This window comes from Prinia subflava, chromosome 14, assembly GCF_021018805.1.
Source record: "Prinia subflava isolate CZ2003 ecotype Zambia chromosome 14, Cam_Psub_1.2, whole genome shotgun sequence".
NCBI classification, from domain to species: domain Eukaryota; kingdom Metazoa; phylum Chordata; class Aves; order Passeriformes; family Cisticolidae; genus Prinia; species Prinia subflava.
This window is the reverse complement of record NC_086260.1, coordinates 12,841,926-12,865,673: the sequence shown is the minus strand read 5'-3', so window position 1 is coordinate 12,865,673 and position 23,748 is coordinate 12,841,926. Positions and strand designations below refer to the sequence as shown.

Sequence of the window (23,748 nt, the reverse complement as noted above, 5' to 3'; positions counted from 1 at the left end):
GCTCTGGCCCTGGGTGCATCCTGGAGAGTTTAAACCTCCCTGGGGTTACTGCATCCAGGCACAACTGGGGCCAGCAGCTCCTCCAGCCTGTCAGTGATCCAGGAAATGCCCTGGGCCACAATCAGCGCTGCTGAAATTCCTGCCCAAACCCTGATTACAAAACTTCATAAAGGAAAGCCTGAGGAAATGAGAGATCTCTTCAGAACATCATCATAAAATAAAGGAACAATGTCATTTATGATTATAAACCTGAAAGGACTAGCAAGGAATCCTGGAAGGCTCCCAGATAAGGAGATGGAGCTCTGCAACAACTCTTCTGTTCATAAGCATCCCTGCTTGCTAATTAGAAACTCAATGAAACTGGGAGGTTTCCTTCCTCTGCTATTCAGAATGTTTTTGTCAGCAGTGCTCAGCCAAACAGAGCTGGAGGGCACAGGCTTGGTCAGGAGCACTCCTGGGGCTGTTCAGACCACTGTCATGTCTTTATCTACCTGTTCTTACCTTCTCCAGGTGTGCATGGCTCCTGTTGTGTCATTTGCTCTGTCCTTACCTTCTAAAATGGCACAGTGCCTTGGCTTGTCCTTCATCAACACTCCCAGTCCAAAGATAGACCTTTTTCACTGCTAAACTTATAAAAGTTAAAGCAGAAACATGTGTTAATGGATGGCTGTCCCTAAACTTGCAGTGTGTGGGTGTGAATGGGTAATGATGAAATTAATGCGTTTTTTCTGTAGGTAAACACTCAGAAGTAAGGGGAGCAGACAAGCTCAGTGAAGGCCTTACACACACCTCTGTTTGCTTCTTTATGTTTGTTTGCCTTTTTATTTTTTAAGAAGAAGGAATATTGGTTTTGCAGTTAGTTACCATTACAACCTCAGCTCATTTTGTAGTTGGTTGGGAACAGCCTGGAAGTGCTTGGCAGATTCAGTGGTCCTGCCTGATTTTCCCAAGTGCTCTGAGGGGCAGTCCCTGACTACATTCCCTGGTAAACACTGTTCCTCTGAAATTTAACTTTAAAACTAAACAGGGCTGGTGGAAATGCTTTGAAGAAAGGAGCCTACCTAGCCACAGAACAGATCATGCAAAGAGCTTGCTCTCCCCAAGATAAAATTCTTCAGACAGGAATTACCAGGATAATCGGAACCAGGCTTTCCAAAGCCTCAGCTCTTTTGAAAGTTAATAGCCAGCATAAATACACTCTGTGCAATATCTGGGGAAGGAGGGTTGAGGGGGAAAACACAGCCAGGACTGTGCTGAAGGGCAGAAACACTCTGCCTGCTCTGAGTTATTGTAACTGGTAGAAGGATGATGGTGCTTGAACTGTTCTGCTTTAAACTCCGAGGCAGAGGGATCCAGCAAAATGAGGCACATTTTGGAACAGCAGGAAGAGGAATTGCTTGGGTTTGTAGCTGGTGAAAAGGGTTAAAGAATTTATTTAGTTGTTCCCCCCTCTCCTTTTTTCAACCTGGATCTAATAAAGGATGCTGTCATGGAAACGTTATAGGCCAAACATCGTTGAAATTATGTGGCCTCTGCCACAGGTAATACAAGTTTTGACTTAGAGGGATTATCCAGAGCTGAAGCCAGAGGGAGTATCAGGTTGCTGTTCATTCACACTTTGAACAAACCCTGCCAGGCAGGGCTGGCTGGGCTGTGCTGATGTATTCTGCATTGCATGGTGCACAGTAAAACCAACATCCAGCCTGGGTTATCCGCTGGGCCCGGGGGCAGGCACGGCCCTCGGTGTTTTGCCAAGCAAGCCAGCATCAGGAATCCATGAAAAAGGAATAATGTAGGAAACAGAACGTTTTCAGGTGGAAATAGAAAGCAGATGCTTCCCAGGGAGTGAAGGCAATAGAACAGGAGCTTGTTGTGGATGAGAGGTGGGATGGGTCCCCAAAGAGACGCGGGTGCCTTTGGAGGAGAGCAGAGAGGAGCACTTTGCTGCTTGGGGTTTAAAATGAGGGCAGCTTGCTCCGGGTGTGATGGACCTCCCTGACACTGCTGTGGTGATGGCACGGCAGGAGGGGTTCAGGAGGGGGTGGAGAAGGATGAGGCACTGAATTGAACCCCCGAGGTGTGTGCTGAAGGCTCAGCTCAGCCTGTTTCTCCTGCAGTCTGCTTTTCCATCATTCCCAGGGAGAGGAGCCTCACAGGCTGGGAAGGACGCGTGGGTTAAAGCCCCATCCCGAGCAGTGAGCTGTGGTTTGGTCATGGAAACCCTGCCCTCATTTCAGGGGATTCAGAGTCAGACTCTGAAGGCTGAGGGGCTTGGAGCAGCCTGCAGGAACCTGCCCAGGGTCAAACCTCTGCTCATTTATCTGGGAACAGGTCCTGGGAGAGCTTAACCAGCCCCAGTGACGTAAGTGATAGCTCAGCTTGGAGTGAAAGCAGCTGGCTTGGGGGCTGTGTTGTCATTCTCCCCTGCCCTGCCTTTGCCAAGATAAATGTTCTTCTCCTCTTTACCTTACTCATTAAAATGTCTTCCCAGCCATCCCGGATAAATCAAGTTGAGAGCATGTTACAGTGCACTCCTAAATGGTGAAATTCAATAAGGGGATTTAATAAAGCCTCTCAGGCTGTTGATAAGATAGGAAATGACAACCTGTTAAGGGGTAAAGCCACAGGACTATGTTATTTATTTATTAGAGCTTTAAATGGTGAAGAGATTGGGGCAGGAAAAAAACCCACTGGAAACAGTTATTTTTCAATATTTTAAGAACTCTACCAAGTTGTTCTGTGAGCTTTTTGTCATTATTTTTCATAATACGTGCTTTTATGTTGTCAGGCAGGTAGTTGATAAGGAAATACAACTTATTTTTCTCCAGTGTGAGCAAGCAGTTCTTGTTAAGTGTATGTGCTGGGTGCAAGTGTAAATACTGTGGTTTTGGGGCAGATAAACTACTTTCCTCAGGTGTGGGAATGGAGTAGGAAGTGCCATCATAACAGCAAGAGCTCAGCTCAGTTTTGGGAGTATGACCTTTGCCTCTCCCACGTGTGAGTGCTGATCCAGCAATTAACAGCTGGAATTAAATTAATAATTATTAAATTAAAGCCAGCAGTGAAGAGATGTGGGTGCCTGGGGCTGGCAGTGACACCCTGATCCTCCTGGGGATTCGTGCAGTGCTCTGGCTTTCCCTGCCTCACAGATAATTGGTTTGGGGGTTAATGCCAGCTTTGAACTTCACCTCTGCCTGCAGTCAAGTGATTGTGTCAGGCCCCTGCACTGGGTCTGCCTTGCTTGGGTCTCTCTGAAGTTGAAGTTACTATCTGAGACTCCGGCAGTACTTTTAGTACAAGGGGAAATAATCCTTCTCTCTTGGGTGGGAGGTTTGGGTGGGTTGGTTGCTGTGATGGGTTATCCCTGCTACTCCATCGTGTGAGGAATTGTGGACTGACAGAAGAGTTTGTGTGCAGAGGGATTAAAATCCCACCCAGTGGCCCCCCTGCCATGGCAGGGACACCTCCCACTGTCCCAGGCTGCTCCAGCCCCAGTGTCCAGCCTGGCCTTGGGCACTGCCAGGGATGCAGGGCAGCCACAGCTGCTCTGGGCACCCTGTGCCAGGGTTTTACCAGGCTCAGGGAGGGAGTGCTGATGTCTTAGGGCTTGTCTGTCTTTCTGCTTGGACAAAAGAACCCCTTGGAAGGGGATGAGGGATGAAGCTGCTGTCAGGAGCTGGCCCCAAGGACGGCATGTGAGTAACAGGAGTTATTCAATCTCTGCAAATGCTCTGCAGAGCTGCAGACCCGGGGAAGGAAGCAGCGAAATTGGAGGTGTTAAAGGTGAGAAGTGATCTGAGTGGACATTCGGGTGAAGCCAAATCAGGGAAACCTCAGTGTCAAAAAAGCTCTGGCAAGAAACTGAGTTATTCTATCCCTTCTTGACCTTCTGGAGCTGGTGATGATCTATTACTCTGGAAAAATAATTTGTCAAAACTGGGAGGGAAAAAGGGGAGGAAAGTTTATGAAATCCACTTTGTCTCCTGCACTGCTCTAACAAACTTATGGTTCACTGTCACAGTGGGAGGAAATATTTTAGTAGCCTTTAATTGTGTGTTTTCCTCAGTTTGAGCTGCAACTAAACTTTTTAAAATACACCCCCCACCCCCAGCAGATTTTTGTAGCAGAAAACTGAAATTCTCAGCCTGTACAGGCTGTGTGGGTATCCTGTGTCCGTGGCAAACCTGGGACAGCTGCACAGCATGGGCAGGGAGGAGTTAAAATTCTCTGAGGGAAAAAGGTTTTTTCAAAATACTTGAATTAAATTCCAAGTGTCTTTAAAAGACAATACACAAATTTTTGAGATTAGGCCGAAATGTTGTGTAGTTCCTGTCTTCAGACCGATGCACAGTGATAATTGCAGGAGGTGAATTTCTGAATTGCAGACAAGTGAGGAAGCTGCTGCTGTTTGTAGTGCAGCCTGATGTGAATTAATGGTTTTTTTTCCCTTAGCGAAGAAATCTATAAATAGCAAATTACCTTTAGCAGGTGGGTTGTGAAATGACTTCGGGAAGTATCAAAGATTCACACAGTATATAAAAAAACCTGGATTACAGAGTTCTCAAACAAAATTACTTTGTTTTCCATGAGCAGATGCAAATCTGCTTCTAAATCTGCTAATATCATGGAAGCCCCAAATAAACAAAGCCCTGTTTGAATGTGTCAGTGTTTCAAAGTCTGTTCCACACAGAGCTGAAAATCTCAATCCAGCACAGAAGCTCTGTGGTCCTCAGTCCTGTGCATGTATTCAGTTGTATATATTTGTTCTTCCTAAGGGAGAATTAAAATATCATAAATCCATGCTAATGTCTGTGAGACCTATTATGAGTTATTCCAGGTTTCTAAAAATTCCTGATGAAGATAAAATGCAGTAGTTTGTTTATTTTATGATAACTTCATTCTGGGTTTAATTATTCATAAGATCACAACAAAAGGCAATACATTTTGCAGATATGACTGTTTAATAGTGTGGCACTTCAACAGAGCAATCTGATATTGAATCTTCAGTGAGGAATGAGTAACTCACTTTTATTTGAATTATAAATCATGTAGATTACTGCAATATAGATAGTTAAATTCTGCTCTGTTCTCGTGTTCCAGCAAGAGCAACAAATGTATTTCAGTACTTGGTAAAATGAATGGAGTCTCCACCGAGGGAGTGAATTAAAACTGTGTTAAAATTTCACTGGTTTATTGCTATGTGTTGTAATTATCTGGTGCTGGATGTATTTCCTGCCAGTTTAACTGCACAGATCAACCCTCCAATGTCACAGAGCTACTCTCACACCCAGCACAGCTCTCAGGACTCAGGGATGTTTTAGGATTGTTACTGTGCTGTAGGAAATGAAAGCACTGCACAGCCTGAGGGTGTGAGCAGGGCTGGGGACACAAATGCCTTTGGTCATTAACCCCTGCCCTGCAGTGGCCCAGGTGTGCTCTGGGCTGTTCCTCCCCAAGGCTTGCAGAGAACAAAGAGCCCTAGGTCAGTGCAGAGGATCCAGCAAAATCCTGTCTCACCTGCAAATTTACATCTGCGGTGGAAATCCACAGGGAGCAACGTGGGAGCTACAGCAGCATTCTCCATGTCCATCTCTCCTTCTGCATCTTAGTGCCAGCGTGTCACAGTCAGAATTACATCTCCCAAACCCTTTACAGTGCATTTTTGAGCCAGCTGAACCCTCCAAGGCTGGGGCACTCTATGCTAACCCAGCCTGTAGTGAGGGCACTGTTACAGCAGCATAATGACTAAATCATCTTGCATCAAGTGTGATTTTTCAGGGATTTTGTCCAGAGCTGTCAAATATGCAGTTTTCTTCAAACCATTTATGTCATCTATAGCATTTAAAAATTTTAATTTCTTTCATCTGTTTCCCCCTGGAAGACATCACCAGGTTGTGTCAAGATGTTTCAGGTATCAGTTGTGCCTTATTTTTTTTCCCTGTAACCAAACAAAATGTGGAAAGAAAGGGAAAATGCTCACTCTGAACTATGGTTATTTTAAAGATCTCAATAAAGAAGCAGAGTTAAAGCAGATGCATTCCATACAAAATAACCCAACCCTGTGTGTTTGTTTGGTGCAGGTTCCACGAAGGAGCTGATTGAGAGCTGCTGTGGGGCTGGCCAGCAGTGGGCCATAGACAACGGGGAGTGCACAGAAATCCCTGTAAGTGGAATGGATGGTGATATCTGCAGGTACGTAAGGGGAAGCTGAACATTCTCAGTTAGCATAAAGAGTGGCCCTTGAGAAGAAATCCAATGTACTTCTGGGCTGTCTGGGAGAGTGTGAACTGTGTCATTCCTGGTTTGTAGACTGGCAATACCCATGGCTAATTAGAAGCCAGGATTTCCCCTCCATTTGCCCAGAACCTAATCTAAACCAAACCTTTTTAAGGTTCCTTTTTGTCTCTCCGGTGAGCAGAGCACAGCTTTCTGTTCCCATTTTCTGGGAGCTGCAGGTAAAAGGGAGGGCAGAGCTTGGCTCCCCTGGGCAGGTGCTGCATGCAGTGATTGTCCATGCACTGAGGGATGTGTTCACTGCCCTCTGTGAGGAACCCTGCCTGTGCTGGAGCCTGCTCCTGTGGCTGCTGCCAGCAGGCTCTGACAGGGGCCAGGGTCCCCCTGCACAGCAGGATGGAGCAGCCACTGGGGAGGGACAAAGACAAACTCACCCCAGACTCACATTCTCAAAGACTGATCCCGTCATTTAGAGCATTGAAAAACTTTGGCAAATTCCTTTTATCAATCTGGGCACCCTGCACCCTTCTGAAGTGAATGGAGATTGGGATCCTCCTGCTGGGGTGTGGTGTGACAGAGCTGGCACACACCAACACTTTGGGAAGGAAAGGCACATTAAAAATTCCAGCCTCGGCCTGAGGGGGTGCAAATCCAGTACATTATTGAGCTGCACCTGCACATCTGAGGCTGCTTTTAGATGAAAAAGGCTGATCCTAAATGTTTCAGTCCCTTGAACTTCCTGGGATTTGAAGGAGTAAGAGATCAGGGGTTCGGTTGTCTGACTTAAAAAATCTCAGTTGTGTCCCTGTTTTAAAAACTGAAGCCCACCTACAAATACTGTGTCCAAAGAAAACATTCTATGTAAAAAAGTATTCAAGTATGTGGCCTCAGAGCCTGGAAAGCAAGGACAAAACCTTGCTGCTGCCCCTGGGAGCAGTGCCAGTGGGCAGAGCTGGTGACCCTGCCCCTGTGCAGGGCACTGCCCGTGCTGGAGCCCTGCAAGTCCTCCCCAGAGCCTGCTCCAGCTCAGCTCAGTGCCTGGAGAGTGTAAGAAAGAGAATCACAAACCCCCAGTCTGGTGTGGGTTGGAGGGACCTTAAAGCTCATCCTGTGCCACCCCCTGCCATGGCAGGGACACCTCCCACTGTCCCAGGCTGCTCCAACCCTGTCCAGCCTGGCCAGGGACACTGCCAGGGGTCCAGGGGATAGACACAAAGTAGATACTAATTAAAAAAATTAATCCCTGTTCTGCCAGGATGGCCTTCTGCACATGTTTAGGTGTTAGAAGTGGGATAGTTGAGGTGGCACTGGGGTATTCCAGAGCGTGGCAGAGAGCCGTGCCCCGGGCTGTGTGACAGTGTGACAGTGTGGTGGCCTGTGCCCAGGGCTGTGTGACAGTGTGGTGGCCCGTGCCCCGGGCTGTGTGACAGTGTGACAGTGTGGTGGCCTGTGCCCAGGGCTGTGTGACAGTGTGGTGGCCCTTGCAGGATTGCCCAGAAGCAGTGCTGCGTGTCCACGGTGAGGGAGAACAGCTGCCTGGCCGGGATGGTGGCCGCCAAGGAGGGGGACACGTGCGGCCCCGAGGACAGCGACCCCTGCGTGGGCTCGTCCTACAAGGTGAGCTGCTCTGGAAGGTGAGCTGCTCTGGAAGGTGAGCTGCTCCCCAAGGTGAGCTGCTCCCCAAGGTGAGCTGCTCTGCAGGGTGAGCTGCTCCCCAAGGTGAGCTGCTCTGCAGGGTGAGCTGCTCCCCAAGGTGAGCTGCTCTGCAGGGTGAGCTGCTCCCCAAGGTGAGCTGCTCTGCAGGGTGAGCTGCTCCCCAAGGTGAGCTGCTCCTCAAGGTGAGCTGCTCCTCAAGGTGAGCTGCTCTGCAGGGTGAGCTGCTCCCCAAGGTGAGCTGCTCTGGAAGGTGAGCTGCTCCACAAGGTGAGCTGCTCTGCAGGGTGAGCTGCTCCCCAAGGTGAGCTGCTCCCCAAGGTGAGCTGCTCCCCAAGGTGAGCTGCTCCCCAAGGTGAGCTGCTCCCCAAGGTGAGCTGCTCTGGAAGGTGAGCTGCTCTGGAAGGTGAGCTGCTCCTCAAGGTGAGCTGCTCCCCAAGGTGAGCTGCTCTGGAAGGTGAGCTGCTCTGGAAGGTGAGCTGCTCCTCAAGGTGAGCTGCTCCCCAAGGTGAGCTGCTCCCCAAGGTGAGCTGCTCTGGAAGGTGAGCTGCTCTGGAAGGTGAGCTGCTCTGCAGGGTGAGCTGCTCCCCAAGGTGAGCTGCTCCCCAAGGTGAGCTGCTCTGGAAGGTGAGCTGCTCTGCAGGGTGAGCTGCTCCCCAAGGTGAGCTGCTCCTCAAGGTGAGCTGCTCCCCAAGGTGAGCTGCTCCCCAAGGTGAGCTGCTCTGGAAGGTGAGCTGCTCTGGAAGGTGAGCTGCTCTGCAGGGTGAGCTGCTCCCCAAGGTGAGCTGCTCCCCAAGGTGAGCTGCTCTGGAAGGTGAGCTGCTCTGCAGGGTGAGCTGCTCCCCAAGGTGAGCTGCTCCTCAAGGTGAGCTGCTCTGGAAGGTGAGCTGCTCTGCAGGGTGAGCTGCTCTGGAAGGTGAGCTGCTCTGCAGGGTGAGCTGCTCCCCAAGGTGAGCTGCTCCCCAAGGTGAGCTGCTCCCCAAGGTGAGCTGCTCCCCAAGGTGAGCTGCTCCTCAAGGTGAGCTGCTCTGCTGCCTCTGCAGGTGTGTCAGGTGTCCTCACTGCCTGCCCTCAGCAGGGTTTGTTCCTGCATTGCCCTGGGGCACAGGAAAGATGAAGCTGCAGGAATGTGGCAGTGAAGTGGTGCTGTTGGCATTTCTGTTTGCAGCCTCTTTTAAAACTTCACGGTAATGTTGTTTTGAATTAATTTCCATCTCCATTTCATAGACCTAACTGGCTGCATTGCTTTTGCTTCCTCGCTTTGGAAGTAGCCAAAAAGTCCATTTTAGTTTTTATATCTATAGTGTAGAAGAATTTAGAAAATGGTGGGGCAAAAACTTAATTGAAGATGTAATGTGAAACCCATTACTGGGCAGTTTGCTTGGCTCCAGTGCTGAATTGTGGCCCCCTTTCCCAATTTACACAGTGCTGGACTAGAGGAACGAGCACTTAGATGATGATGGAAGCTTTTGTTCATGAATAAAGGCAAACCATTAATGGACAGCACAAATCACAAATCCTGAGCCACAGCCTCTGCTTAGATAAATGAGATTTGCTTTCTGAGAACCAGTGGAGCCAAACCAATTTAAACCAGTTTGAAGATTCAGCAGCTCGCTTGTCCTGTTTTCTCCAGCACACTGCCTTTCAGAATTCATTTCCCTCTGATCATAATTTACACAGCTATAGCTCAGCTGAAGTGCAGCTCCCGTGGGCTCAGCAGGAACCTGATTAGTCCTATCTGTTCTTGTCCATGGCAGATTCTCACAGATAATTGTTCACTGGAGAAGCAGGGAAGTGGACATCCACTGCAGGGTCTGAGGTGTAATTAGCTGTGCTGATTTGTCATCTTCAGAACCATGGTTAATTTGGGTCTGAAGCCTATCCTTAGAGTAACAGGGGACTTTGTGCATTGGGGAGGAGACATTAATGTGTCTGAAATGTGACGGGATTGTTGTTGTTGGGTTTTCCCCTGGCATTGTTGTTGTTGGGTTTTCCCCTGGCATGCCGGGCAGAGGCTGTGGAGTCACCCTGAGTCCAATCCCCTTCCTTAGGCACGGCTGGGGAGGGACAGCTCCATCACTCCTGCCTGAGCTGACACCAGTACAAAATACTCCCCTGAATGGTTCCTCCTGCCAGCCCCCACGGGCTTTTTCCCTTGGATAAACCATCTGGGACAGTAAAGTTACTGAACAGCTTCACTCACTTGTTTAGCTCATTTAGCCCTTGAGTCACTGCAGCTACTGCTTGAAAAAAACCAATAAATATTGGGACTGTTGAGACTTTATATTACTTTAGCATTGCAGTAGGTACTGCCGTAATACAAAATAATCCAACTTTGTTCTGCTGTCTAATGCTTTGTATTACCAGAAAGGTTTTCTAACTTTATTACGGGTTAACATTGTTTCAGAGGGGATCTGGCAGAAGGTGCTGACAGTCCAGAGTGGTGTTTGCCCTGATCCGTGTGCTCTTAGTAAATGCTGTGGCATAAATCAAAAAAGTTTATCTTGAATGTGGAAAGATTCTTTAACTGCCCCAAACCCCAGCAAGATATTTACACTGTCCTGCCAAAAGCCAGGGTTTTACCTCCAGGTTACAAACATTCCTAGGTCTTCAGGCATTTTAGATGTTTTTACCTCTTGCTTCAAGGTGAACGTGGCAGTGCTGCTTTTTCAGATCCTGGAGTTCAGCCTGTGCTAAATCAACCTCATCTTAGGGTGCTTTAATTGTTGTTTACTCTAACACAAAAAGCAAAGGCTTAGGGATCTTTCCTAGTGGATGGAGACTCCACCGTGGTAAATCCAATTATGCAGGATTCCAGCTAAGCTAGTTTTGAGGGGAATGCAGAAAGCTGTGAACCAAAGAATGGTTCTCAAGGTGGGTTTCTCAATTTCAAGGTAAAAATAGTCATATTTGCTATTAAATCAGTTGTAGAACTCCTGGGAAGTTCAAAAAGCAGCTAACAGAAGGTCAGAGGGATTCCAATTTTTGCATTTTAGAAGAAAATTCTCAGCAAGCAGGTTTTTCCACTGGAAAATGAGACAGTTTTCTTCACCTGGAAAATATGTGAGCCCAAAGATGTATGACTGATTTAACACCCTCTGTCATGCCTGCACATGGGATAAATTGTGAATCTAACTGTGACTGAAAGAAGCCAGGGTCTTCAAGGCAAATACTGCATATTTTACAGTACTTCAGTAAAAACATTTATTATCTTGAACCTCTTATACTTTGTATATTGAAGGTCACAAAACTGAGCTAAAACTAAAAATGCAGAAAACAGAAATTTTTTTTCATTAAATTTTGAATTTGAGGGTTCTGGATTTGGGGAGGATGGCAAGAGGAATTTTCTCTTTTCTGGCATGGCCACAATTCATTATTGCTGGGGTTTTTGGGGTTTTTTACTGTTCTTTTGAAAAGATAATTTAGCCTATTTAGTGAGCAAAATAATTCATCCTCTTCAAGGCCTGCACTGTGAATTTTTCACAAATGCATTTGGGCACGTGAAGGGAGCTCCTTATGGCTGTGCATATTTGCAGATGTGAGTAATGTCTGCTGTTTGTGATGCTGGGGATTGCTCAGATGAGGCAGCAGGGCCATAAAACGTCAGCTGCAGCCGTCAGTGCTGGCTGTGCGTGCCAGGCTGGGCACTGAGGGGGGAAATGCTCAACAACCCAGTGCTCTCCCAAAAAAGGGACCCAGCAGAAGTTTCTGAGTTCTGAGCTGGCAGTGGAGGCATCTCCCTGCTGGAGACAGGCTCAGGATTAAGGGGAATGCCCAGCTGGGATTTCTAATGGTGAAAAGTGATCCCATTTCCACACTCCTTACAACAGTGCCCCTCTTACCTGCCCTGCCCAGGTCAGGGATCTCCCTCCTGGGCACTGCCCTGGTCTTGGATTTCTGTTGCCAGCCTGAATCCTGCCCTGCATGTCCTGGGTGTGACCCCTTTCCACAGGGTGAATGTTTGAGCAGCCTGGGGTTCTCTCTGGGTTCAGAGAGGCTGTTCAGTGACTCACTCTGACTGTCAGAGGGGTGGCAGAGGGAGAGAGACTCTGTGCTTTTCTGTCGGTGCTCCCGAGTGCTGCGTGCTGACCCTGCCCTTGCCTTGCAGCAATGCTGCGACTGCTGCAGCCTGGGCCTGCGCCTGAGGAGCGAGGGCAGGAGCTGCGAGTCCAGCATCAACCTGGGCTACCCCTGCAGCCACGTGCTGCTGTCCTGCTGCCAAGGGGGGGACCACCTGCAGCCCCCCGAGATCCGGCGGCACCCCCAGCCCCTGCCCACGGCCGCCCCCGAGAAGGGTGAGTGTCCCCCGGGAGACCCTGCCCGGGGCTCTGCCCCACACAAACACACCTTGGGCTGCAGGGAGAGGGCTTTGGGAGCTGCTCCCTCTCACATCAGCCACGGATTTGCCTGTTCCTAAAGCAGGTTGGGAAGAGCAAGGAACCTGGGGATGTCTCTCATCCTTAAATACACCTGAGAGAGTTCCTCAGTGAGCAAGGAACTTGCAAGAAAAGCTGAGTGAGAAGCTCACTGAGGGGTTAAAGTGAATGTCACAGAGAGCCTTGTCAGAGCTGGTCAGGAATGCTGCAGGTGGTTCAGCTGAGGCTGGTGTTTAAGGGCAGTGGCAAGGACAGCCATGTCACTGCCCAGCGGCTCCCAGGCTGCTGCTGATGCTAATGCAGGAGCAGCTAACAAGTTGTGGTGTTGGAAAGTCTCCAGACCAAGTGGATAACTTCTCCTGCAATTCAAAATTCAGTGTGGGCCAGTTTCAGCTGGGGCTCAGCACAGCACCTGAGTCCCAATGTCCATGGGGGTGGGGCTGGCAGTCCTGTGAGGTGAGCTCGTCACCTCCCGTGTGACAGTTCCTCGGTGGCCCTGTGAAACATCTGTCCCTGCAGCCTTAGGGGAGGGGAGCTGGCCCTCAGCACAGCAGTGCAGTCTCCAGGATGGGTTCCTTTGCCCCTGTTTTGGGTAGATCTGACTGCTGTTGGTGTTTGTGTGCCCACACGCCCCCCGTGTCCCGTCCCAACACCAAACCCTGTGCAGAGCTGCTGTGCTGTAGTTTCAGAGAGGGAGGATCCCCACGAGGCGCTGTCCCTGGGCAGCGAGGCCGAGCTGTCCAACAGCCTGCCCGGGGACGACCTGGACGAGTGCCTGCTCTACGGGGGCGAGCTCTGCCAGCACCTCTGCGTCAACACCGTGGGCTCCTACAAGTGCTCCTGCTTCCCCGAGTTCACCCTGCAGGAGGACGGCACCAGCTGCTCCCCAGGTGAGCAAGGGGACACGAGGGACAGGGGCTCCACACCTGCACTCAGAAAACAAGCTCTTCTTTAGGTTCTCTGCAGCTTCTCTGGGGGTTTTTAATGGGTGGTGATGCACAGACAATGTAAAGAAAAGTGATAATTCAGGAAACTCAGTTATGCCTTATTTCTGTGTTTGGTGGCATGGGATAAGGGTGGTGTTTCAGATGTTCAAATCAAAAGTGTTGGCTCTTTTCAGAAGAGGTTTTGTAAAGATTTTTAAACAAGTACCTGTTCTTCTCAGAGCAATTTTGTATTTCACGGTTAGGTTTTCTTTAGATAAGTTTAGATAAACTTCATTCAGACAGACAGCATTGCTTACTGAGCTTTGATTTTTATCTAAAATCATTGACATCCTTCAGTGATAACAAACTCTATATTTATCTAATGTGATGGCAGTCTGGAAGATAAAGTCTGTTGTGTTGTAATTGTTTTGATGTGTAGAGTTCTCCGATGGCACAGTTTCTCTTTTGGGTTTGGGTTTTTTTTTCCCATCAAATACCAAATGAAAGACAGCCACTGTATTTAAAACACAGCAAATGTTTTAAAAATGAGATCAGCACTTTCTGGTTTATTCAGACACTGCAGTCCTTGACAGAAGTTAGCCAGGCTCTGATCTGTATCCATGATGTTTGTATCCTCCCCAAACCAGGGTGGGGTGGGGTGGATGGGATCCCCCCGTGCCCTGGGGTGTCCGAGGGGATGCTGCTGTCCCTGACCCTGCCTTGCCTTGCAGATCCTGACAGGGGACAGGCGGCCAGGCTGGCACCTGAGGCCACCATCCCTCCGGTGGCTTCTCCCTCCCAGCCCATCCTGGTGGTGTCCTTGCAGGAGGAGCAGGACAAGTGCAAAGGTGGGTTGGAGGTGTCAGCTGCAGAGGGCTGCTGGGGACAGGGTAAAAGGCTGACCTGTGCCGGGTCCTGATGGATTTTGCAATCCTGCATTGTGCAGATAATGGCCCCTGCAAGCACCTGTGCAGCATCGTGGAGGGAGATGCAGTGTGCTCCTGCATGGCTGGGTACACGCTCATGGCTGACGGCGTTTCCTGTGAAGGTGAGTGCTCTGGGCTCCCCACAGAGCCCTGCCTACACGTTCCTGGACCTCACAGCCCTGGCTGCTCCTCATTTTCAGGACTGGGAACAGCAGTGCCATCAGAGAGACCCTGGTTTGGCAGGAGGGGCCCCAGCTCTGCCCCACAGACTCCTCCTGAAGCACAGCGTGGCTGTTACCTGCCAAGGGGGAGGCGAGCCCGGGCTGGTGCTTTTTTCCTCTGACACTGCAGGTTTTTTTCAGCTCTTCTGGTTTCTCTTCCCACTCAGGTTCCTCCCCAGGCTCTGTGCCCTGCTGTGGCCAGGCAGCTCCGTGGCTGGGAACAGGACACGGGCACCTCTGCTGTGCTGGGGCACCCTCAGAGTACTGCCCTGGCCCCTGCTCTGTTTGCTCCTAGTTCCTCTGGCCTTGGGAAGCTGAGCTCAGGGAGCCTTCAGAGCTGAGGCAGGACGTGCCATGGGATGTGCTGGGCCAGCTCTGGGCGTCCCTGGCTGCTGGAGCTCTGGCCTGCCCAGTGATGAGCAGTGAGTTCCAAAGCTGCACCATCAGTATTCCCATTACAGAAATTCTAAATGGACCTTCTTGAGTAGGGACAAGGGATGTGCCAGCCCAGGGAGGGTCTGGAGTCAGCAGCAATGCCCTGTGACACCCCTTAATCATAAATCTCTAAGTAAGGGAGCAATAACAGTGAAATGCAAGCAGGAGCTCCCAGTGCTCAGAATTGCTCACAAATGATCCACATCGCTCTTAATCTTAGATCTCATTGAATAACAAATCATTTTCATGAAATTCCAGACAGCCTTTGAAGAAAATGGGATTTTAATATCACCAGATGAAATATTCACAGTGCACTGCTTACTCAAGTGTGGTGGAAGTTAATTTGATTAATTAATGTCAGAAGCAAAAGGGGCATTTCAAGGCAATCGTTTTCCTACAGGAAATGAAAAGATTTGTATTTGTCAGTGGAAGCAGTGAGTTTAAACGTTGGCAGGGGACATTTATAATCTCTGTTGAAGTCAGGATGTGATGGTGAGGGTGGTGGTGCACTGGGGCACGTTTCTTCCACGGAGTGTGCCCTGTCTGTGTGTGAATGCCTGCCTGCTCTTAAGGATATTTCTTTCTGGAATGGCAGAGGTGCAGGAGAGTGAGCAGGGACTGGGTGATCTCCACGGGTTTATTCAGCCCTGTCTCCAGTGTGAGTGCCCGTGCTGCAGCCTGGTGCTGTGTGGAGCTGCAGCACTCTGCCCCGCAGTGTCCCGGCGCAGCAGGAGCGTTGTTTCTTTCCAGGAGCTGTTCTAATGGAGTTCTGTTCTTCCCTTTCCCACCCCGTGCTGCTGTAGACTTGGATGAGTGCCTCACGGGTGCTCAGGCGTGTTCCAGCGGACAGCTGTGTGAGAACACGCTGGGATCTTTCTCCTGTGCCAGCCCCAGTGGGAGGTGTGCAGAGGGCTTTATTCTCAACAGGCATGGGAGCTGCGTTGGTAAGACGAGAGGCACCGCCGTCCCCACCCATCTCAGCTCTCCATGCTCCAGCACCATCCTGCTCCAGGTCACCCTGCATCCAACACCCCCGGGAGGCAGCACAGCCCCCGGGCACCCTGCTCAGCCCCCGGGCACCCTGCTCAGCCCCCGGGCACCCTGCTCAGCCCCCTCCCTCCAGCCCCATGGGTGCTGCTTGGCTTTCCCCAGCCGTGGTTCTGGGGGCAGGCAGCCCCCAGCCCACCTCAGGCTGAGCTGAGGGCTCAGAGCAGCTCACCTTTCTCACAGCTCAGCACTGCCAGGGCACCACCAAACAGCAGAATTCAGAGATACAGCTCAAGGACCCCCATGAGTCCGGGCTCTGGGAAAGATCCATCCCAAAGGGAGGGCATTCTAAAATTCCCATGAGTCCTTTGTTGATTCTGGCATGGATTTCTTTGTGTAAAAGTCAAGGATGCATCAGAATTCTGCTGGATCCTCCCTGCTGTTTGACTTCATGTAAGAGGCCAATCCATTTTTACAAGTGTATTTACGAGCATTTAATTTGCTTCCAGGAGCCGGGGCCTTGGCTTATGTGAAGCAGTTTCTTTTTTGGGTACTTTTTTAGAGGCTGGGTTAGGAGGCAGCCTGGAAAAAGGGAGCACCTGGAGACCTCCAGCCATCCATGAGAGCATCAGTGCCCGTGACTGTGATGTCCTGTGAATGCAGAGCCCTCTCCCACCCCTGCCCTCCTCCCTACATTTGTAACTCTCTTTTTCTGACCACCACAGCTTTGGTTTTGTTGCTGCCTTTAAAGCTCTGTCATCCCATCTGATTAATAAGCACCATGTGGCATTTGGGCATGAGCAGGAAAACTTGTGCAGTGTCAGAATCCAGAGGAGAGCTGTGATTCACAACCTTTTGGGTGTTCCCTAGATTGTTGACATTGAGTTTTTATTTTTTAGTTATTGTTACTTATTTTGAAATTAGAGCTACTGGTAAGAATGGAAAAACAATTAAATGGTTTGGTCTCAATGAAATGGTTGAGAGAACAGCACTGGAAAGAAGGAGGCCTTTATGGGACAGCTCAGCCTGGGCTGGGGCTGTGCTGGAGGTGCCCAGGGTGTGCCCAGAGGCTGCTGCAGGCACCACACTCCTGCAGGGGAGCCTGGCAGCTCCAGGAATAGAGCTCTGCTCTGATCCTGCCACTGAACCCCCGATGTTCTCCCTGGACTGTGCAGGAGGGATCTGTCCTTTCTCACTCTCCCAGTGCCCGTGTGTCTGCAGCTCTGGCAGCAGCTGCTGTGGCAGGAGCCAAGGGCTTCCTCTGGCTCACGTTCCCCCTCTGCCCCACGGCATTAGAACAGTTTTATTGTGACTGATACCAGATAAACCTCAGGCACCAAAGACAAAACTCTCATTTGTGAAGCCCTTCTCCCTCACTGAACACCAAACCTCTGTGTTCCCCTAATGCAGGGCAGCTTTTACATCCTTTTAAATAACCTAAAAATCTTTGGAAATCCTTTCTTTTTGTGTGTGTGTGCTCCCCACTCCCATCCAGCTCTGCTCCCTGTGTGGTGCCAGCAGGACATTTGCCGTGTTTAACATTTTTTCCTACTTTTGTAGTCCAAGGGGAAGCCACAGGCATACTGTGGTTTGTGTTTTGCTCACTGCCTCATTCTCCTGGGTATCCTTTTTCCAGCCTAACAGCTTTTGTTCTCCACCTTGAACTGTCCCAAGCACCAGGAGAAAACCTTTGGCAATTAGTTTGGAAATTCTTGTTGGTCTAACGATGTTACTCTTTGCATATTTTAGAATCTTTGCGCATTTTGCAGCCTTTACAGCCACAAAGCAGCTGATAATCTTTGATCTTTGGCATTTCCCTCAGCCAGAGGTGGGGGATGATAATTCCAGGTGCCCTCAGGAGCAGACACCAGGATTCCCAAAAGCCAGCCATGCCCAGGGAGGAGTCACAGCAGCCCACACAGCTCTCACACAGCACCCCCGAGTCTCTGGGAGCAGATCCTGAGATGTCTTTGGGCTGGAAGCTCCAGAGATGAGAGCCAGGCTGGTGCTGCTTTTCTGGTGACTTGGAGGCAGAGTCATTCCCACCACTCCTGCCCCTGACAGCTCTGCCCTGTCTCTGCTGCTCCCTCCTCCTGCCAGGGAGCAGGACGTGCTCTCTGCATCCCTGCACACATAGGGTGGGTGGTTGCCAAATAACAAAGTGCCTGCATTGCACAGATGTGTCCCATAAAACAAACAGAGCTGAGGCGACTTGTAGAGAAAGAAATAATGGGGAACTGCAGATGCAGCACAAGGAATGTCTACATTTCACTTTTTTAATAGAAGGTGCACCAGAATGAGTTTTTGATGTCGGAGTGCATATTAAAATAAATAGCGCTAGGTAAATGTTGATATTCCTCTGTGAAAATGCCAGCTCTGGGATATAAAAATGTGCTCAGGGATGGTGTTTGTGTTGCTGTTTGCAGCAACAGATCTGGGAAAAAAAAGAGTTAGTACATGATTGCATTTCATTCTGGGTTTTGCTGACCTAAAGTGAGGAATGTTGCTGCCACACACACACACTGAGCAGAGTCCTCAGAATTAACTGTGTGACTTGTTTTCAGTGTAGTACTGAGTTATTTTCCCCTTTTTCCTGTTTTTTAAATTAAATATCATCTTACCCTCCCTCACAGCCGTAGCTGGGTTGGATGAATACCACAGCTGGTCCAGAGTGGGAATTTACTGTGTCTGAGACTGCAAACATGCCTCTGTTATTCCCAGTGCTCTGTCAAGCACCCTCCTGGCTGGTGCAGTTGGCTTCCAGGCTCATGGGCACTCTGGGCTCTACGGCAGATGCAGGAATTTGTGTAGACAGATGAACAAACCCAGGCATGTCTGCATGGTGAACTGAGCAGGGGCTGTGCTGGGCTGGCAGCTGGCACAGCTGGCACAGCTGGCACAGCCAGGGGGGCCTGCCCTGGCTCTGCACAGGCACAGCTTTGCATGGCTCAGGGTTTAAGCCTGAGCTCAGCCCAGCTCACAGTCAGGCTTTAGAGCTTGTCAGTGTCTCACGTGCACAAAACTTCCATTGAAAGCAAGAATTCTGCATTGTAGTCTGTCAGCTTCCATCATTTTAATTTCCTCAAATGTGTTCCAGCCAGTTCTGCATATTTTTTCAAGTACTCATAGTTTTGAAAATTGAATCAAAAATATAGACAAAACATGAAATCATATTTGATTGTTTTTCCTCTCTGTGAGATCACAACCGTTTTTTATGCCCGTTATTTAATATTCCACCTGCTGATCACATGGAATGCCTCCCACCCTCTGTGGTTCATATTTCAGACAAACACACTTTCTCTCTTGACATGCTGCTGGGCTGACTCAAGCTCACGAGCTTCAGTGTGGTGCTCTCAGTTTGTTTATGTGAGGGGCCTTTCTGTGGTTTGCAGGAACAGATCATCTCAGACCTGTGGTACAGCCAGCAGAAAGTCTTGCAGTGCTTTGGGTGCTGTTAAGTGGCTGTCCACTGCTGGTTTTCTCTACAATAAAATTCGTAAACCATCAAAATTATTAAAGAAATAAGTCTAAGTAGGTGAGGGGGATCTACCACAGCACCTTGTATTCACCTCCCAGCATGTGAGGGGGTTTTGTTACTCCCACAGGATCACTTGTGGAGTGAAAATACTCCTCACTGTAATGAATAGAGGCTGGGAAGGTGCACAGGCATTAGGGGGACAGAACCCTGCAGGAACTTTGGGCAAGCAAGGACCTGCCCCCCTCAGTGGAGGAGCTCAGACTTCATGTGGGACAGGTAGGAAGAGATCCAGGTGATGGCCAGGCCCTTGCTGTGGGTCACCAGCTGCTTTGGGAAGGAATTCCACAGCATGTGGAGAGTAGCAATGGCAAACAGAGAGAAAAAAGGGGAAATAGGAATAAGTGAGAGGTGAAATGTAACCAAGCTAATGCAGGTCTTGCAAAACTCAGTGCACATCACCAGTTATCCCAGCCCATCAGGAATTGAAGATTTTTGGTGCTCCTCCTCCTTTCTTTGCTAGAAAACCAGCTGACATATTTTTAAAGACAATAATCTTTTCAAATGGCTTTTGCTGTTTTCGTGCTCCATAGGGGAAGTCATATATCTGATGTACTTATCTGAGAATGAGGTTCTACAGCCAAAATGAAAATCTGATTTAAACAATACTTGCTTTATTGCGTAGTTTGAAAACAGCTTCATGCACAGAGCAGCCAGAGGACTGGTAATGGTTCTGGTCACATTTGGCTTTTGTTAGTTCTAGCAGTTCTTAGCTTTATATAGAACTGGGAACGTATGAGGTTTTGTGGAGATTGGCAGGAAAATTTCCCAGTCTCTGCCCCTTTTTGTTGCTTCTAAGTATTTGCTCATCATGCTGTTGTAGCTTTCATTATTAACATAAGCAGAACCTGAATTTGAGATGATTTCATCCAAGCCTGTCAAAACGTATCATTTTAAAGGTGTTTCATATTCCTTCCCTAATTGTCCCATGCTCTGCAATCTTGTGTTCAAGTGTTTTTTAAAAAAAAACTTTTCCACTCCTCCACCTGCTGAAATCAGACCTCTTCAAAGCTCTAAATCCAAATTTACCAACGTGACTGAGCCGTCAGGGTTCCTCTCTGTGAGTTCTGCATGTGCAGTCCCAGCGATGTTCCTCAGGGAGCAGGTACCAGCCTGGCCCAGCCCCAGCTCCCATCCTGTGCCAGCCCTGGGCCAGCAGGGCTGTGGGGCTCTGGTGAGGAGCACTGGGCATTGATCCCTTTCTCATTCCCTTGTCCAGGAGCTCCCATCCCGTCTCCACCAGCCGCTCATCACTCGTGTCCCCACCCTGCTCTCCTCAGTTCTGTCCAGTCCTGCACCATCCCCGTGGCCTTTGGGAAGAGGGGAGGAGGAAATCCCCTGTGATTTGTGTCTCTTCAGTCACTCTGTGCTAACTAAAGACCCTGGACTAAAAACATCTCCCATCAGAGCCCTGTAACTGCACTGACTGTCTTCATTTGAGCTTTCTGCCCCTTCCAAAGGGGCAGGAAGAGGGAGATGCCTTGGCAGCCTGTGGCACTGATGTGTCCCCTCTCTCCCCCAGACATCAACGAGTGTGTGACAGAGAGACACACGTGCCAGAGGAGAGAGCACTGCGTCAACACCATGGGCTCCTTCCGCTGCCTGCAGGAGCTGAGCTGCCAGCCCGGCCACGAGCTGCGGGACGGGGAGTGCGTGGGTAAGGGGAGGGCTCTGCAGCTCTGGCACTCAGGGAGGGCAGGGAAGGGCTGCAGAGCGTTTCGGTGCTGCTGCTCTGTGGTGCCAGCACTGCAGCCAAGGGTTGGGCTTTGCAGGCTGCTCCTGCACGTTCACTCACTTGGAATGGTTCCCAGGGATAACTGGGAATTGCTTAGAACATGGATGAAACCTTCTGAGTTAGGATTTGCCATCTCCCTGATGGAGGACTCCCCCTTAGCTCCTCTGCCTGGCTCAGCTGATGCTGTTTGCTGGCGATTCCAGCAAAAATTCCCAGCCTGAGTGGATCATCCTTCCTGTGTTCAGGATCCTCTGTCAGCATTTATTTACATTTTACATTTGCATTGAACCATGTGGCATGATCTTAATGAATAATTTCATTAAATTATTCATTAAGACGAGTACTCTTCATCCCCCTGTCCTGGTCTCTGTAGGTGTCTAACAGAGAAGGGAACAGCAGTGCTCACAGCAGCACAGGAGTGTGACAGGGACACACCAGCCCTGCCTTCAGGGCAAAACTCACTGTCATTTGCACCTACAAATTTTACAGATTCCTCACAGCTGGAATAAGAGATGCCTAAGGAAAGAGCTTAACTTTTGTCATAGAAAATAAAGTTATAAAATAGAAATAATCAGAAATCTCCCTTTATGAACAGCTGTCATACATAAAGCTTGGTTTACTTGAGGAGGCTGTTTTGTGAATGTCTTGTTCTGTTGTCTGATTCTAGAGAATTTCTAACATTTATTACTAATCTAATGTACTTTCTAGTCTTGAAAGTAGATTATAGAGGATTATGATACTTAAAAATTGGTTTATTGTAGCCTGTGAAAAACTGCAGATATTTTGGTATTTGTGGGTTGCAAGAGATGCTGTGAATGAGGCAGTAGAGACCTGAATCAAATTTGCTGCAGGACCTGACAAATGCTGAAGTGATGCCAAGAGCACAGGCACACTTAACCCTCAGATTTCCCATTGGTAACCCATTGGTTGAAATAATGCCTCCTAATTTCCTTTCTGGAGGTTAGGTGGCCATGCAGGCCACTGGCAGGGAGAGCTGAAGTGACCCCAGTGTGGTGTTTTGGTGTGATGAACAGATATCGACGAGTGCGAGAGAGGGACTCACAGCTGCAAGGTGAACTTTGTCTGTCAGAACACGGAGGGCTCCTTCTACTGCGAGTCCAAGCAGCGCTGCATGGATGGGTTCCTGCAAGACCCCGAGGGGAACTGTGTGGGTGAGTGTGGGCAGCACAGATCTGTGCTCTGCGCTGCAGCTCCTGTGCCTCTCAGAGCTGTGCATCCACCCTTGGGTGGGGAGCTGTCCCCAAACCCTGCTGTGAACTCAGTGTCAGCACTGCTGTCTGTTTAAAGAGGAGAATCAATTTGGAGCTGTCCCACAATGGGCCTTCTTCAGCCTTGTCTTTGAGCACAAGAAGTGAAGGAAAAGAGGTGACAGCTGGAGGAAAGCAGACCAGAAGGTTAAACACCATCTCTCACTGCTCTGTTCATTTTCTTCCCCAGATATCAATGAGTGCACGTCCCTGCCTGAGCCCTGTAAGCCAGGATTCAACTGCATCAACACAGTGGGGTCCTACACGTGCCAGAGGAACATGCTGAGCTGCAGCAGAGGCTACCACTCCAACGAGGACGGCACGCGCTGCGTCGGTGAGGGCAGCCCCAGGAAAATCCATTTCACTGCCAAAGAGATGCCTGGAGTCACCTCCAGATCCCTAAATGTGTTTGAGGAATGGGAATTTGCTGTCCCTGCGGCTCTGGGATGTGTTTGTGCTGCAGGATCCTGATGTGTCATTGCTCCATGGAGTTTCTCTCGGTATGATTGAGAACTGGTTTTGGCTGCAGGTGGGATTCACTGGCTTCCACTCTGGAGAGAATGTGTTTTAGTGACTTTTTAAACTCATCCTGTCAGTCAAGACCACAGGGCTTTAGTGGTTTTTGCAGTACCTCCCTGGAAGTGAAGTGATCTGCAGCAAAAGAGGAATGCTGGCTTTGGGGGCTCACAAGAGCAGCACCAAGTGGGTGTTCTTTGGAGGGATGTTCTGTGCATGGTGCTCCCCATTACATCCACTTGTGAGGGTGTTTAGGATCAATTGTCACTGTGTGGAGAGTTCTGAGGAGAATATGAAATATCCATATAGGCTGGATATAGGCTGGATGCAGTTTGATGCTGTGTGTTTGTTCCGGTGTGTTTGGGGAGTTCCTGGCTCAGAGTGGCAGATTTCAGTGCTCGTTAGCACTGGGTTGTAAATGAGCACACAAGGCACCAGGGGCTGGGAAGCTCAGTCCCTGTGCCCAAGGCAGGGCTGCCTGGGTGTTCTCCAATTCCTGAGCTGCATGAGATAGGAAATCCCAAAATGACAGCGGGGGAAACACAAAAAGAAATGACAAAGCAGCAGTTTGCTCGGTGCTGATATCCACCCCAGTGATCTTTACCTGCCAGCAGCCTTTGCTCTGCATGCCCTGCAGACGAGGCAGTCCCACCCCTGGACATGGTCAAAAACCTGTGGATGTGGCACTTGGGGACATGGCTTAGGGGTGAACCTGGTGGTGCTGGATCAACTGTTGGACTTGGTGAACTTGGAGGCCTTTTCCAGCCCTAATGATTCTGTGATTCTGTAATGACTGGGGCAAGTTATTCCTAAATTTCAAATTGATGGTACAGAAAGAATCCAGCTTTTCTCCCCAGTTGTTCCTGAAAAAAAGGGACTGTGTGTAAATCCATGAGAGAGGAGGAAGTTGCCATTAATCCTCCAGCCTCTCTGCTC

General features: G+C 49.5%; 1 protein-coding gene across 4 annotated transcripts in view; it reads left to right on the top strand.

Moving 5' to 3' along the window:
• FBLN2 (fibulin 2) overlaps nt 1-23,748 on the top strand; it is an 86,860-nt gene that overhangs the window by 51,831 nt on the left and 11,281 nt on the right. For 3 of the 4 annotated variants that reach the window (XM_063411346.1, XM_063411345.1, XM_063411343.1), the window contains exons 3-12: nt 6,081-6,192; nt 7,722-7,851; nt 11,996-12,182; nt 12,947-13,153; nt 13,921-14,037; nt 14,136-14,237; nt 15,575-15,715; nt 20,816-20,950; nt 22,063-22,200; nt 22,487-22,630. In XM_063411346.1, the coding sequence (XP_063267416.1) occupies nt 6,081-6,192; nt 7,722-7,851; nt 11,996-12,182; nt 12,947-13,153; nt 13,921-14,037; nt 14,136-14,237; nt 15,575-15,715; nt 20,816-20,950; nt 22,063-22,200; nt 22,487-22,630 (1,413 nt within the window). The remainder of the gene's footprint in view (nt 1-6,080; nt 6,193-7,721; nt 7,852-11,995; nt 12,183-12,946; nt 13,154-13,920; nt 14,038-14,135; nt 14,238-15,574; nt 15,716-20,815; nt 20,951-22,062; nt 22,201-22,486; nt 22,631-23,748) is intronic. The other variant, XM_063411347.1, reaches the window with a different exon arrangement.